Source organism: Pogona vitticeps, chromosome 1 (assembly GCF_051106095.1).
Source record: "Pogona vitticeps strain Pit_001003342236 chromosome 1, PviZW2.1, whole genome shotgun sequence".
Classification (NCBI taxonomy): Eukaryota; Metazoa; Chordata; class Lepidosauria; order Squamata; family Agamidae; genus Pogona; species Pogona vitticeps.
In genome coordinates, this window is record NC_135783.1 from 173,960,635 (window position 1) to 173,977,835 (window position 17,201).

General features: G+C 44.5%; 1 protein-coding gene across 4 annotated transcripts in view; it reads left to right on the forward strand.

Annotated features, from left to right (window-relative positions):
• The first annotated feature begins 3,667 nt into the window (after positions 1–3,667).
• The window catches only part of FN1 (fibronectin 1), an 83,787-nt gene continuing 70,253 nt past the window's right edge, over positions 3,668–17,201 (forward strand). For 3 of the 4 annotated variants that reach the window (XM_072977656.2, XM_072977659.2, XM_072977662.2), the window contains exons 1-7: positions 3,864–3,995; positions 4,179–4,348; positions 7,820–7,948; positions 10,074–10,211; positions 11,147–11,278; positions 12,509–12,646; positions 17,032–17,190. In XM_072977656.2, coding sequence (XP_072833757.2) covers positions 4,192–4,348; positions 7,820–7,948; positions 10,074–10,211; positions 11,147–11,278; positions 12,509–12,646; positions 17,032–17,190 — 853 coding nt within the window. In that variant the 5' untranslated portion in view covers positions 3,864–3,995; positions 4,179–4,191. Of the gene's footprint in view, positions 3,996–4,178; positions 4,349–7,819; positions 7,949–10,073; positions 10,212–11,146; positions 11,279–12,508; positions 12,647–17,031; positions 17,191–17,201 lie in introns of all 4 variants that reach the window. The other variant, XM_072977652.2, reaches the window with a different exon arrangement.

The following is a 17,201-nucleotide window of genomic DNA, read 5'->3' on the forward strand; positions in this document are numbered from 1 at the left end:
GCAAATGAATCTGTTGTCATCATGACTTCAACAGTGAAGTACAAATGCTTTTGAGAAGTAGGTGTTTCAAGTCTTCTAAAATGAACAATTAAGTTCTGAGATTAACCTAGGTTTGAACTACTTTTTATGGGAGGAATGTTTGTTCTTGTATAGATTTCTTGTACAGGTACAATCTAGGCATTGTATCTGATAAACAAATCTATGCAACCCAGAAGCTTGCCTTAGCTTTAATAGAGCTGGCCCATTAAAAGGGACCTTAACTATCCATTTTTCACTATGAGTAACCATGTGATAAGGATTCCCTTTTGAATGGGTCAGAACCCCATCAGAAAAACCCATTCAAAGACCGACCTAATAGCAGTGCCAAAGAAATCATCCATCTCTTAGACTTCTGCATCTGCACAGGGTTGTTTAAAGATCTGGATTCATGCTGACAAGAGCTGGTGTGGTGTGGTGGACAGAATGCCAGGCAAAGACTGAGGAGCTCGAGGTTCGAATCTCTGCTCAGATGTGAAAATTTCCTTAGGGGCATGTCAGTGCTGAACGACTCCCGGCATGCCTCACATAACCTGGAAATCCCTGTGGAGGTCACAAGAAGTAGTAAGTGATCTGATGGCACTTAGCATGCACACATTCTGACCCGGATGCCATCGTTAATGGAGATCCAGTGGATGTGCCTTTGGCAGGGAAAATGCTTGACCAGGGAAAATGGATTGCTTTCTGTGTGTACAGCCTGAGAATGTGGCAGCATGCTTCGAGAGGCGAAACCCACCATTTGAGTGCTTGTCTTTCCAGCTCATAGAAGCAGCTGACTGGCACACTGGGTAAACCCCTGTTTGCACTAAAACACAGTTCCATCATCTCTAAGAGAAGTAGTGGTTTACTACTCCTGTTAACCAATCCCTTGAATATTGGCTATTTGTCTGTCATTTCCCAATGTTCCGTTGTTGACAAATACGCTGCACATGGGGCGATATCTCAGCTCCAGGGATTTCGAGATGGATGATCTAGATTCATTTCAATCTAACTTCAGGTCTGGTTATGAGATGTAAATAGCTTTAGTTGCTTCTTCTGAGCGAACCACTTCAGGAACTAAATAAGGGGGGACTGTGTTCCTGTTGATTTTGCAAGGCCATTCATGGGCTTTTGACATAATTGACCATGGCATTCTTAGTCACCTGACTCTTTTATAGCAGCTTCCTTGATTTCAAGTGATATTGAGGACATCTGTTTGATGCCATGGATGTTGGCCTTTGGGATCCCTTTGGATGTCATCTTGTCCCACACGCTATTTAACAAATGCATAGACTCCCTAGGAGAGCTCGTTTGGAGTACTGGCTTTGATGCCACTGGTACTTTGAGGATATCCAACTCTTTCCCTCCTTTCTGTTGAAATCCAAGACCGTTGTTCCATCTAAAATGAAGTCTGGATGACTACAAACAACCTGAAGCTTAAGTCTAGCAAAAGCAGAGGGGCTCTTGGTTGGTCAAAAGGCAGAGCAGACACTCAGTCTATACTGGATGGGACATCCTTCCTTTTAAGACTTGGGTTTGCTGTGCAGTTGTCCCCTTTGATTCTCCCCTGAATTCAGATACCTTGATCAGGGCCATGGCCAGGAGTGCACGGATAGAGTTAAGGCTCATGTACCAGCTACACCCATTCCTGGAGATGTCTGATCTCACTGTCATGATGTTATGCCTTAGCTGCTTCTCATTTGGGATTACTCTAACACGCTCTGTCTTTGCAAAGTGTTTTGAAACATCAGCTGTAGGGGTGGGGGGAGAGATGCAGCCAGGACTGTTGGCTGGGGACCATTCAAGGGAGTGTGTGGCTCCCTTGTTGCAAGGACTTCTGTGCACAGGCCAAAGTGCTGGGAAGGCCTTGTATGAATGTGGTCTCTGGCAGTTAGAGGAACATACCGTCCCTTATCAGCCTGCCTAGATCTTAAGATCTTCAGGAAAACTCCTTCTCTTGGTCCCACCATCCTTGGAAGCACATTTGGTGGGGAAGCCAGAGAAAGTTTTTCAGGCACTGGAGGCCCTCCCACAGTTGTCTTTCTGCCATTAAGCACAGCCTTTGGATTCAGTGCTGGAGTGTTGTTGAGGCTTTGACTGACTGGATGTTGCTGTTTCTGTTTTTACTGATGTGCTTATAATCTTGTTTTAATGCTTTTTTTATGTTTTAACTGCATCTGTTTCTACTGATGTTGGCTTCATTGACTGTGGTTTTGTCAGAAAGAGGTGTAGACCAAATAAATAAAACCACATTGATCGAGATGCAGAAATGATGATGATATTGTGCAACATTTCTTTTCTAAAATTATCATGGCTGCCAGAGGATGCTTCCACACAATGAATTCCTGGCGCTACCGGTCAAAAGGCCTTGTGAATCTAACCCATCTTCCACTCCAGTGGTTGGGAATAAGGGAGAAGCACAGGGTGTGGTAGGGGCACAGGAGGGTTACAAATGAGAGATGATGGTTTCTGGACCCCTCATGTTATGTGAAGGAGACAAGATAAGCATGCAGAATAAATGCCTTGTCTGGAAGCTGCGAACAGTAAGGTTCAGTGCACTGTTCAGTGATTATAATGGGTTTACTGGTACACAGTTCAAACTACAGTATCAGGAAAGGTTAGGATCTGGTGCAATCTCTTGGACTCTGTGTTTCACCATTATGTGACATTAACTTACAGCCTCTAAAACAACACTGTATATTTGCATTTCATGTCCTTCTGTGTGCACCCATCACACCTCTGGGAGAACACTCTAGTTCAAAAAGCTTATGCTGTAGAATTCCACAGGATTTTAATATTATGCATCTCTCTCTGCAAATATTCGTTTTTGCTATTTAGAGACTCACAAATTCAGCGACAGACCAAGGTGTGGTTAAGCTTTTAAGATCTTTCAGACAGAAAAAACGCTGGTGAGAAGGAACAAACATTCTTAATGGGATCTTAGCCTTTTTTTTTTTTTTTTTTTTGCTACTGGAGTTAAGTTCTTCTCAGCTCTGATTTAAAGTGTGTACTTTGTGTAATTAATTTAGTGAAATTTAATCAAAATACATCATTTAATAAAACAAAGTTTGAAACAATTTCACGTGCACTTTCCCCCGCATCCCAATTTAAGCCATGCCTCTCCGTTCCAAACCCTAATCATCAATTTTGCAGAAAATTGCCCGCGATGAAAAAAAGTCTTCGGCTTCTGTCGCGAACTTCTTCGACCCCAGACTCGTACCCATCCATACCTCCAAAGTCACACACACACACCAGAGAGAGAGAGAGAGAGAGAGACGGAAGGAGGGAAAGGGCAGGGCAAAGAAAGAGGACAGGGATCTGCGGACCCCCTCCACCCACCACCCACCTCGAAGCGGGCAGGAAGGAAAAGGGCGCGGAAAACCCGGCGGGGTGTGCCGGCGACTGTCGCCCCGCGTCCCAAGGCGCGCCTCCCGGGAAACTCGGCGGGATTTAGTCCGGCGTAAATTTCGTCCCCGTTTTAACGCTCCGTTAATATCATGCCCTGAAGGCATTCGCCGCTCAGCTGGGGACGAGGCGCGGCGCTCCCGCCTTCGGGCCGCTCGTGGAATGGGATGATGCTCTGTCTGGCGGTGCCCGAGAGCGAAGGAGCGAGCCTTCCTCGCAGCCCCCCGCCCCCCCCCCCACACACACACCCGGGCCGGGCGACGATACTCGGGCGAACCCCACGCGCCGCCGAAAGCGCTGCTCGCGGGCCGGATCTTTTGTTTGCCGTGGAATGCGACTCCCCGTGACGTCACCCGCCCTCCTCAGCCAATCGGGGCGCCTCTGGCCGTTCCAAAGGGGTGTCCCCGGCGGGCCCCTCCCCCTCTCCCGCTCCCCGCCCGGCTTTTGGCATTGGGCGCCGCGGGGGGTCGCCCGGGCCAGGCGCCCCATATAAACCCCCTCGGAGGCAGCCGCCTGGCCAGCCCGCGGACTGTAAGGGTGGGAACCGTCAGCAGGAGCACCCCAGGCGCAAGAAGGTAAGGGGCTCCGGCGAGGAGTTGTTGCTTTTTTTCCCAATGGGAAGCGGGGGGGGGGGGGAGCTGGTGCTTCTTTTTCTTCTTCGGGGGCGTCCAGCCACCAAGTCCGCGGAGCCGCTTTGCCTGGAGCCTGCGAAGCGGGGGACTTGTCGGTAAAAGCCCTGCTCCGTCTTGCTCCCGCAGCTCTCTTTCGACGATGCCCGCCCGCCCGTCGAGGCGGCTGCCTCTCTTCGTGCTGCTGGCGCTCTGCTCGGCGGCAGCGGTCCAGGGCACGCGGCCCCAGCCGGAGAAGAACAAGCGGCAAGCGCAGCAGCAGATCGTCCAGCCGCCCCAGCCCGCCGGCCAGAGCAAACGTGAGTCGTCGGGCTTCGGGCGCGCCAGGTGGAGGAAGGGAGGGTGGGTGAGAGCCCCCCCCCCATTTGGACCGGCGGGGCGGGGAGTCCGACGGGAGCAACTGGTGGCGACTTGGGGGCGAGGAGGCGAGCAGCTTCCTACCTGGAGCTGCCAGGACCTTTGGCCGGGCTCGAAGGCAGCGGATCCGGAGGCTTCCGAGACAGGAGCTCTTTGCGCGACGAGACAAAGGAACTGGGGAGGGGGAGCCAGAAGCAGCCCCTTCCAGCACGCATTAGAGACTTTCTGTTTGAATACTCTTACTTCCTAATTGTTGTAAAAAAAAAACTCGGGAGAACGTCCTAAGCCGGTCTAAGTGTGTCCGCCTTTCCAATTTACACCCATTGTTCCTTAATCCGACGTTGCCGAAGCCGGCATTTCTGGGCGTCGCGAGCAGCCTCTGCGGTCGGGATGTTCCGACCCTGAGGTGCTTTCAGGAGAGAAACATCTGGCCGTTCTAGCCTTCGTCAGGCTGAGGTGTGACTCGATGGAGGCGTCGTCGCCCTGGGATTCCCTCTGAAACCTCCCCACCCCCCACCCACCCCTGTCCCAATTTGTGGCTTTCTGTGACCTTCGTCTCAGGCGGTTCTGCCCCACGCGTGGAAAGGTTGTCAGTTCCTCCCGCGGAGGGATTGAAAGAGAAAGGAAAGAACAAGTGATTTGGACTCTTTGAAGGAAACAGATGCGGCGAGGTGCCCCCTTTCTTGTCCAGGAATGTCTGGAAACATTTACTGGAGTTCTTGTAGTCGAAAGTGGGAAGGAAAACCTGCAGCTGGAGTTGGAGAGGTGGAGGGGAGGAAAGCCGCTTCTGGCACCCAAATCCGTAAAAACCCTGGGTCAGGCTTTCTAGGGAAGGTGTGGGGTGCAGCGGTTTCACCTCACCAGGAGAGAGAGAGGGAGAGGGAGAGGGAGAGAGATTGATATCTTTGCCTATTGCATTTATGCTCAGCTTTTTTTCTGTGGAAGCCTAGGTGGAACAGGATCAGGGTTTCCATCCAGACAGGCAACTCCCCTCCAGGCAAGGACCGACCCCAGCCCTTCTTGAACCTGAGATGTTACTGCTGTGGATCTCCCTGTATTCAGTGGGATTGGTCCCAGAGTCAGTATGCAGAGGAGATTGCACTGGTGAAGAGCAATCCGAAGTGCTGGTGGGACTGGTGGGGAAGATGGGCCACCTCTGAGGCCCTGCTGAGTCACTCTGGCAGTGGGGAGAGAGGCGTTTGTTTGTTTTTTAACACACACACACACACACACACACACAGAGATTTGCAGATGCAATTATTTTATACAGTGCAACTCAACTTTTGGACATTGGACCCAACAAATGCCTGCTCTCTCTGGAATGGGCTCTTTTGAGTGGGGCCCCTAGTATGGTCAGAAATATAACCAAGATGCTTGTTCTGCAGACATGTTGAGGGCCTCCTTTCCTGAAATGCCATCCCACTGATCGAGTTCCTTTCTTCCAATTGAACCCTTAGCACTCCTACCACATCAGCGTTTCCCCCACTCCAACCATCATTAGGACTGCAATATAAACCTTTGATTTCCATCAGGTTAGCCATGTTTTAGTTCATGCATTTCCTGAACCAGGGCATATGCAAACTGGGCACTTTAACTAACATACAGGGCTGAATTCCTGTATCTTTGTTGGAGTGGCATGCTAGCAAGCATGGGTATTGGCTCAGGATTTGGGGATTGCAATTAACTATGCCGTTATTACCTTGGAAACCTCTTACTATGTATCATCTTCTGTTTCTCATTCCACTTGGTCCCACTCAGATCTTCACACCAAAAGTCTAGCCTTAGCACAGCCAACCAATTCCTCAAAATCCAAATCCTGAAAACTCAAGGCATTTCTACACACACATTTCTCGGATGTTAAAGTTATCAACAATTTAAATGTTCACTATCTGTCTTAATAACATCCTTGCTATCTTGAAAGCTCATAACCAGCTGTTAAAATGCAATTGCCATTTTTTGTTTCCTGTTCTCTTGGTCCACTCGAATTTTATACACCATGTGCACTGCACATAAACCTGTGACCTGGGTATGGAACTCCATGTGACGGAAGAAATGGATTGTAATTGGTGAAATACATTTGTCAAGGTTAAAGGTGTCACAACACTTTTATTTTTCTTAGATTTAATCCACTTAGTCCTGGATAAAGCAGGTCCACTGGGTCAGTGGAAGTGGCATAAATACTGATGTCCCATTTCATTCAATGGGTCAGCTCCAGCTATTCAACAAAACTCGATTTAGCCCTTAGGTTTGTGAATAAGTAAAGTTGTTGTGTTATCTAGAAGCACAATCCAGAGATCTAGTCATGCATCCTTTGCATTTTTCACCATACAGGTGTATCTACTTAAAAGGCAAGAAAAGTCACTGACTTAAGTAATTATTAATAGATTTCAGTTTAGTTCTTTTGTCTTCCGGGAAGGACACTGAGCAAGATTCCATAATTAAAGGTGAGGGCCTGCTACAAAGTTTAGCATGCTGGACTGTGGGCCAAGTGCTCAGAAATTTCCAGAAGCAGTGATAGTGGTTGCTCAGCCAAATGATGTTTCCACAGGAAATGGGGGTGGGGTGGAGTACTGATTGTACTGTTTAGCTGACATATGTAAATATTTATAATTTGACACAATATTAAATATAGGAAACTGCCATTCTACCCTATCTTTAATGTCAAAACATGGTCCCATTTTCTCCTTTTGTGTAGCTGGAGTGTGTTTAATGTTAATGAAAAGCCCCATTTTAAGTTTAGAGACAAAAATGTAGAACATAATGTTTGCATTACATGCAGATTTCATTTTAAATCAATTTTTTTAAAACTGGCATAGAAAGAAAACTGAAGAAGAATAGCCAATTAACCTGATTTAAATTGTTTAAAAGCTCAGATCTTGAATTTAAAAGCACACAGAGACTTTAGTCTACCGTGGGAAGTGGCAGGACTGTTAATGTAAAACTAAAGTTGGAGAATATGTTTGGAAATAAAAGTTAGAGAGCAATATTGCCTTGGCAAAGAAAGTCCTGCTGGGGAGACAGAGCCAAAGTTTCTTTCAAATCCTCTGGGTCTTTCCACTGACTTTCTTTAAACTTTGGATGAGGCCTCCCTGCTGAGCAATCTTTTCCATCTGTTAAGTTGTTGCTCCAGAATTTGAAACCTCCAGTGGTTCAGTTCCTGTTCATTTAAAACATTGTGAAAAAGAGAGAGAACCTTTTTTGAATTCAAGCCCAGTCCTGATTTCCATGTACCTAAAACCTTCTTTCTCCCGCTGAGGTTTCAGGATGCAAAAAGAATGCAGGGACTGGAGCTAATGTATATTCCATGCATGCAGAGGCGCCCCCTCCCCTGCCCTCCCCCCCCTATCTTGTTTGAAGAACCGGTTATGGTCCAGACAAGGGAATGGAATTCAACACTCCTGTCTCTTTCTCAGAGGGATGCTATGACAACGGGCAGCACTATCAGATAAACCAGCAGTGGGAGCGCATTTACCTGGGAAGTACGCTGGTCTGTACCTGCTATGGAGGAAGCAGAGGGTTCAACTGCGAAAGCAAGCCTGAAGGTAAGTTGAAGACATTTTCTGACATAACAGCTTCTGAGGAAGCCAAGTGTTTAAAGGGGGGGGCACCCAGTTGCTAGACATATAGATGTATGTATAGAATTACAATGCGTGTAAGTCTGAGAAAAGGCAGCATGTGGTCAGCACATTTCACCTCTTGGTGAGGTTGATCACTTATCCATTTCTACACATTTAGAGCTTTTGAAAATTACATTCTTGGACTACATAATCTTCCCCCTGGTGGCTGAGCCATTCTCAGAACAGTAGTCACAAAAGTAACCTTTCTAAGCTCCTTCGAAAAGAAAGGGGAAAAATGAAGCCTCCGCAGCTGTACCTCTGCGGACTAGGTGCCAGGGCAGAGGAGAAGGCAACAAGGCAGGGCTCATTGCGCTCTGGGTTTGAGACCCTTGGAAGCTTCGGAGGAGACAAGGTGAGAAACAGGGCTCTAGACAAGAGTTTGCCTATCTTATATTTTTGGAGCACCACTCCCAGAAACTTCTAGCCAGACTTTGCTTTGAACCAGATAAGCCCTCCATCTGATCTGGTGGGCCTGCCCTTATAATTGTGGGCGTTGGGTACTCTTTGATTCAGAGAACCAGTGGCCTTGAAAATACAGGGTGTGAAAGAGTTCTGAAGAGGACTGAAATAAATGGAAAGGAACTTTGGGGAAAGTTGATTAAAGAATAGGGAACATGTGGTGAAAGAGGAAAAATGTTGGCTGATGTTAGGGGAACAGCTTGAAGGGGGGAGAATATTATAGTTCAGTGGGACTTGCTCCTAGGGAAGCATGTGTAGGATAGCAGCATAAGCTAGCTATCTTTCAAGATACTCTATTTAATGAAACAATTAGTTGTGAAATGGGTGTTCAGGGAGTTCTACAGACAAAAATATGCAAATATTTTAAGAGTTACTGTTAATGAAGAAATAGATGTTAATTTTCATTTTGAATGATGATGAAACAGGTTTCTAGCTCTCTTTTCAGCATTAAAATCATCAAAGATTGCAATATAGTTTAAAATAAAAACAACAACAACTTCTCAAACCATAGAAAAAATAAACAACAGCAATAATAATAATTGTGTGCCATCAAGTCAGTTCTGAGTGATGGTGACCCTTTCCAGGTTTTTCTAGGCAGAGAATACATGGAATTGGTTTACCATTTCCTTCTTTTGGGGGCAAACTGGGACTGTGCAGCTTCCTCAAGGCCATACAAGCTGGCTCTTCTCCCAGGAGACCCAGTGGGGAAATCAAACTCCTAATCTCTGGCTCCATAGATACCTAAATCCCTGAGCTAGCCAGCCAAAAATAAGAAATCATTAAAATTACAAAGTAGTAGTAACAGATAAGATGTTAATGTTTCATTAAAAAAGGCCAATTCAGGCTACAGTAAGTGAGTCTTTTTAAAATACTTCAAAAAGATAGCAAAGAGCAGGTCGTTCTCACTTCTCACAGGAGGGCAATGCAGAGATGCAGGGCTGCTACACAAAAGCGCTTGTACCTGGTAGTCACCCTAACCAATCTCACAACTCACTCATCGGCGAGAGAGCAGGACCTTAGAGGTCAATCATTTTAGGCAGGTGCATGTTATCCTTCAGATAAATGGCCACAAACTATTTACATATTAGTATTGAATGAGATTAGATGATCCTGGTGATACATTCTAATGTTATGAAGGTTCTGGGACTAAGCATTTGGCAGATTATTTCTTATCGCCTTAAGCTTTCCTCACTTAACTTCTATATCTCATGATCATCTATCACTTGCCCCTCTGTCCATTCTCTCTTTGTGTTCTCCCCTTCTCCTCAGATGCTTCCCATTTCTTTTCCTCCTCCTCCTCTTCTCTCTCTCTCTCTCTCTCTCTCTCTCTCTCTCTTCCGCCCACTCCCAGGCTCCCTTGGCTTTCCTTGATAGGCTTCCCTTTCTACCTTCTGACTCCTGGCTTCCTAGGATTTGAGCATCTGGGAGTCAGGTAGAAACGTTTCTGGTTCCCTGGCCTTCTGGCCCAGCCAGTTTCTACTTTAGGCATCTGCTTTAGGCATCGCCTATTTATGTAGAGCATGGAAATCTGAATTATAGGATGTTTTTTAAGCCACAAACTTCACATTTTACTATCTTTTTGTCCCTCCAGCGGAAGAAACCTGCTTTGACAAATACACGGGAGGTACTTACCGAGTAGGGGCAACCTATGAGCGGCCTAAGGATTCCATGATCTGGGACTGTACCTGCATTGGGGGTGGCCGTGGGAGAATCAGCTGCACAATTGCAAGTACGTATCATCAGGCTGCTTTGCAGAGATGCTTAAATGTTGTGCTAAATGATAGCCCCTGCTGCTGGAGCATCAGAAACGCCAATCGATCCCTGTTCAAATAGCAGCATTGGAATATGATGCTGTAGGACTTGATGGAATCTGCCAGATTCTCAGCTCACCCAGAAACGTAACATGGGATACAAGATGCTCTTAGCAGAAAACAATATTTGTCTCTTGACAGGAATAACTGAACAATCAATGTTCACACTTGTAAGCACTGTGAGGAAAAACAAAGGGACTTTGCAATAATAAACTTGATTAATAAGTGCTTGCCTCTTATACATAGCAGAATATTTTAACTCAAAGTGAATCCTCTTTTCTTTAAGAGTTTCACATGTCAAAGTGAATTTGACATGTTGAATTTTTCCCTCTTGAATGATTGTTGTACATTTTCATGTGGGGTAGGGAATTTGAGTTAGAAACATTGGTGAATAATAACATTGCTAAAACAACAATAAGGCCAGAAAAGTTTTATGGGCACTAATTGCAACAAACTTTGTCACAAACATAACGGATGTTGATCCAGAAAGTAAGTGAAGGAATCTCTCATGTTAATAGACAAATGCCAGGTAGTGGTTATTAGACATACCTTTGCATTATGTCATGCTTGTTTCCATTGTCTATTATTGAAATGGCTCAAAACACCATCTAGGTACTTCTCCATTGTGGGGAAAGGTTACTGTTCTGCAGTAAATTCTGTGCTTAGCATGGAGAACGTCCTAGATTCCATGTCTTGTTAAAAGGATCAGAAGTACCAAAGCTGGAAAATTATTTTGTTAAGACCTCAGAGAGGTGCTTTCAACCACAATGGACGGTATTGGACTTGATGGTCCCGGGGTCTGATTTAGTATAGTAAGGCAGCCTTGCTATGTTCACGTATTTGATTTTCACAGATCGCTGTCATGAAGGGGGTCAGTCATACAAGATTGGTGACACCTGGCGGAGGCCTCATGAGACTGGTGGCTATATGTTAGAGTGTGTGTGTCTTGGCAACGGAAAGGGCGAGTGGACTTGCAAGCCAGTTGGTAAGTCCTGCTTGTTGTTTCAATAAGCGTTCTTTTTGGTGATTGGTACAGGTGGATACTGAGTTTTTAAATCTTAGCTGTCCCACTAATTATTATGATATACATATGTACATAGGCACATTATTGGTGCAAATTCTGATGTCATTGGCCGGATATATTGGCCAAAATACTATTTGCTTCGTGAAATAAATTGTGCTAGAGTAGGCTGATTGAATCAATGGGGATTTAGTGAGTCACGTCATCTGTTAGTTCCATTGATTCAAATGGGTCTACTCTAAATGTGACCTACTGTGTTAAAGTAAGTTGCAGTTACAGTAGGCCTGTTTGAATCAATGGCATTTATGAAGGAGTTGACTCACTAAATCCCCATTGATTCAGTGAGTCTACTTTAAAGCGATTTACTGCGCTAAGCAATAGGATTTGGGCCAGGAGATGCAGAAACAATCTGATGTGTAGCTGGTAGAATTGTTAGGCCTATTTCTTACTAAAGTGATATTCTGAATCTGAAACTCATTATTTCTCACTGAATTGGTCAGTTGTGCATGTGAGAGTTCACATAACTGAATGTTTCTCTATACAAAAATACTTCCTTGCACTTCAAAAACTAGCCGCCCAGAGTGGTAGAATATATCAGATGGGCAGGATATAAATCGATTAAATAAATAAATAAATGATAGTTGAGAAGGAAAAAAACACTCAAGCTAAGCCTTGCCTTTCCCATTCAATGTTTCATTCATAGTCAGTGAGAACTCTCTGTGTGGACGAGTATTCAGTCCTGTGATTTTGACAGGTTATTCTTCATTTTGTGAATTGTATCAATGATTATACACTGTATACTTGCTATATTGTTTATATATATATATATATGACATTCATAAGCTGACACGTAACAGAATGTTCTCTGTGTAGCCTACCATAAATAAATCTAGAAACAATTTAGATGCAAAGCAGGATATAAAATTGTAAAATCAAAAGTAGTGCAAAATACAGCGTGAAACAAAATGGAAGGCAACCCTAGAATCAGGAAGACAGATGTTGGAGCTGCGTGGTGTGGCCTGCATGTACTTTCCATAGGGGGTTTTCACCCATCCCTTGTGTGAATGCCGTTGGGAAGGGGATTTCTTCCTCCCTGCCTCAATTTAAGAAACCTGGCCTCGTATTTCTGCAAGCAAATTCTAGAAATAAAATAAGATTATTTTCTTCACACCTTTCAACATTAATTCCCTGCAGCCGAGCGGTGCTATGATAATTCTGCGGGGACTTCATATGTTGTTGGCGAGGTCTGGGAGAAGCCCTATCAAGGCTGGATGATGGTGGATTGTACTTGCTTGGGAGAAGGCAGTGGCCGCATTACCTGCACATCCAGAAGTAAGTATCAACTCCCAGGCAGGAGGGCAGCATGAATTATGCCTTCTCCTGCTAGTCATCCTCCACTAGTCCTGAATGAAGTAGGACATGAAGTCAGCAATCTTGCATTCACACTTCCTTGGGAATAAGCCCTTCTAGGTAAAAATCCATAGGCTTTTGCTATCTTGGTTGGCTGGGCATGATGGAAGTTGTCGTGGAAAAGAGGAGGGGCACTGTTTCGGTGAAGGCTGATCAAGTGCCACATGGCTTAAGATCACCCTCAAACTGGAACAAGTTGACTAAAACCCTGTTGCCTAAAAGTGGAGCAGAAGGGAAATCACAGGAAGAGGCGGGCGGCAGAACCTGTCCTCAAAGTACAGTGGTGCCTCACTAGATGATGATAATCCATTCCATTGAAATCACTGTTTAGCGAAATCATTGTCTAGCGAAAAGCATTTCCCCATTGAAATGCATTGAAACCTGTTTAATGCATTCCAATGGGGAAGAATTGTCGTTGTCTAGCAAAGATCGGCCATAAGAAAGCCGCTTTGCGAACCGCCCATCAGGTGTTTAAATCGCTGTCTTGTGAAGCTTAGGTCCTGAAAACACCTGTTTTGCAAGCACGGAGGAAGCTGTCAAAATCGTCGTCTAGTGAAAATCAGTTTGTGAAGCAGGGACCAAACATTGTCCAGCGAAATTCCCCCATAGGAATCACTGTTTTGTGAATCGCTATAGTGATCGCAAAAAGTCAATGTCTAGCGAAAAAACTGTCATGTGGGGTAACTGTCTAGTGAGGCACCACTGTACAGCAGGCTGGAGCATCGCAATGAAAGGCCCTTGGATTCCCTGCATGCTAGAGTGTCCCTCCTGTTTCAAAGGGACTGCCTGCCCCAGCCTATCAGCTTGCCAGCACATGAATTTGGGGGGGGGGGAGGCAGCAAGCCCTTGGGTCCTGGAAGAGAAACCATGCCTGCTTGCTTTTGAAGATGGCCTAAACTTAGGACTCACACCTCAAGCCTCGAGATCCGTGCTTGGACTTGGGACTTGGTCCTGTCAGTAAGTAAAAGTCGCTGTGGTTCAGACTTCATTGTGTTTACTCTGAAGACTTTTTCCTGGATACTAAATTAGGTTAACTTAAGAAGATTCCTGATAGGGAATCTCACCTTCTTCCTATGAAAAGCTTCTGTAAAGGATATGGATCTCTCTTGAGCCACATGGGAGATGACATGGGGGGTGGGGGTGGGATAAGGTTCCTGGAGTGAAGGGACTGGCAAGCTTTTTGTCCATGAACCACTTAAGCTAAATTATCTTAACATCCCACATAAAGCACAAGATTGAGGCTTAAGCATTTCAAACATCACCCAGCCTGACCCCTCCCAAAAGTTTATCTAGAATGTTCCCTGTTGCTTTCTTATCAGCATGTAGATATATGGCCCTCTGTTCTTTGGCTTGTGGCCTCTGAACAGCCCTGCAATGAAGTGCTTGTGGTTAGAGGGGGGATCCCCAGATACAGATACGGAAGCTGTAATGACATCCATAAGACCCATTTATATTCCTCAGTGTGAATTGAAAAAGAAACTTTGCAGGAAAGATTTCCTTTTTTTTTTTAAAAAAAAGGGGGGGTTCCACATATAAGAACAATTAAAGCCTCTGTGATCTGAACTGGAGAACATCTGGTCTTTCAAATATTTTGTTTGGTAAATTTTGAGATCATGTCTTTTAGTTTTGCATTGAGGCTGTTACTGTGAAATACAAAATTGATGGGGTTTTTTTCCACAGAGATAAGCAATGGGATTATTTATTTATTTAACTTATTATTATGTAGAATAAACTCTCCAACTAGTTCTGAGATCTCATTTTAAAGCCATCAGTGGTGGCCATCTGTTTATACTTTCCATCTGTCTTGAATCTTGCTGTGGAAAAAATGCATATTAATGTCCAATAGTGAGAAAGGAAAGATGGGATTTTTCAAAGTGCCAGGAAAAGGGTGTGATCTTAAGATGATGTAGGCCATGTGTTCCATCACGCAGTTCATCAGTGGATATAGTAGGACATTCCATGTCTCCCCCTTGCTAGTGTTTTACAAACTGAATTCTGCAAATCTAAAATCAAAACTTGTAGATGTAATACATAGGGTAAATGACTGATAGCCAACAGGGTGCATTAAGAGCATGCGGGCTTTACAATATTATTCCACAAGTTACTGCAACTATCCTGTAAAGTAGGCAATTATTGCTCTTTACACAGGGCTGTGATTGTACAAAGTGAAAGATTGGTGACACTAGTTTGGTTTATAGGGCAGATTAAGTTTTGATTCCCATTTTGCATTGAGCAACTTTTTATTTGTAGACTGTACCTCATCTGTACCTGGCTGATCTATCACTTGGTGTATAACTTAGGCTGATCCAGGGGGGTTGATGATTAACAGATTTTCCTAAAGTGTCTAGCTTCTGTTAGCTCACTTCACAGAGCCTTTTAGCCAGACACAAGAACAAACCACGGCATTTTGTGCCCAGGGAAGCTACATGGTGTAAGGGTTGTTTCTCAGCATTGCATGTTTTGAGAAATGTTTTCCAGCCATGCTTCTTCTTATCCACAAACTTGGTATGTGAAGCCACAGACCAGTTTCCTGGCAAGAACAGTATTTCATCAATCTGATCTCATTCCATTCCCACATGTCGTTGTTGTTGTTGTTGTTGTTGTTGTTGTTGGTGGTGGTGGTGGTGGTGGTGGCCAAAGTACAGCAGCTGAGTAACTGTTAGGAGTGATTCAGAAGTCACCTTCCACCAAAGGCTATGGCAGGGAATAAGAGACATTCCTTAGGTCCAACATCGCTGAGGGAGGGAGCAGGGCATGGGCTTGTATGTCTCAAGGGGGCTTCAGCTGTCTGGCACAGGAAGCAGACAGAAAAGATTTTCCTCAGGTTGCATCTTTCCCAGGAAGGTTGTGTGAATGGTACAGTACAGGGGGTTCTTAGTGGGTGAGCTGTTCAGAGAGGCTTGGGGGTGGGTGGGAATAATGCATAAGAAAAAAAATTCACAAAGCTGTTTGTGGTGGGAAGAGAGTAGAGGCCCATGGATCTTGCCTTTTCAAATGACTTTTCTCTTACAACGCCTCTTGACTGTATCCTGTTGCAGAGTAGGTGAAAGCAGTGCACTTACTGTATGATAATACAAATACTGTATATAAATAATAAAATATAAAAAATTAAAAATAAAAATAAAATAAAAATAAAATAAATAAATACTCCAAGTCAAATGAAAGTTACCACTCAGTTGTTGTGCCCATCCCTAATAATGAATTAACAACATCATTTCTCTTGTAAGAGACGAACAAACGAAAGCCTGATTCTGTTTGTTCTGAAAAAGTTCCATGGATTTTTGGAATGTAGAGGCTGAGATCCTGTTGCATAGCCCAACCTGGACAATGGGAATGATAGCAGCAATAGATTGCCACTGATGAAAGATTTCTTTTAGCAGTTTTGGGGAGTGTGCATGGTTTGTACACAATGCTACAAAGCCCTGTGCAATTGCAAAAGGAAGCTTTTAATCATCAGCAAACTGTTGCTGATGATGACGTCATTCCTGTTGCACAGGCAGACCCTGCCCAACAGGATTTTGGCTGGTATATGCTCCAGGTTATTGGGCTGAAGATGGTAGCTTAAGAAAGGTGATGTGTGTATTCTGCCTTCAGACCTAAACAGTTCTTCCGTTTCTTCTACCGTACAAACCAGCAGAAATGCCTTTAGTAGTCTAGTTTCTGCTGTCTGGGTAGTGTTGCCATATGTCATTATGTGCCGGCAATTCACCTGACAACTGTAAAAGGGTTTTAGAGGTATGTAAGATGTTCAAGGGAGCCATTTACCATTGCTGTTGCCCAGTAAATTTCTTTGGCTGAACAGGAATTTAAATTCAGATCTCCTGAGAATGCATCTGATACTGTATCTGCTACACCATGTTGGCTGTCATATTTCCAATATACTGTACATCCACGGTATTGTCTATGTTGTTGCAACAGGGCATTGTTTCAGTTCATAGGCAAGGCTTTCATTGGGAAACATGGGATCAAAATCCTTCCTCTGTCATTGGACAACTGACTCATCTCTTTCCTATCCTCCTATAGAGGTAATATCAGAACAGGAATGGATTCCTCACACTTATGTTGAAAGCAAGCCTGTAACAGTTTTAAATTATTACCTTAAATGATGAGAAATCAATTCATTTTTTCTCTTTTTTTGCAAGCTAGACTGCTCACATTTATTTGGACCATGTTGTATAAGAGATCAATAGCTTCATGAAAGGTCATATCCTTCTACAAGCCCAAAGGGACAGAAGTACCTGAAGCAAACATGCTATTAAAATTGCAAGGGCTTTAATCAGTGTTTTATTTTCCTCTTTCTTCTACAGATAGATGCAATGATCAGGACACCAAGACATCCTACAGAATTGGAGACACCTGGAGTAAGAAAGACAACAGAGGGAATCTTCTTCAGTGCATCTGTACTGGCAATGGCAGAGGGGAATGGAAATGTGAAAGGCATTCATCTATGCAAACTGTGGGCATAGGTAAGCCATAC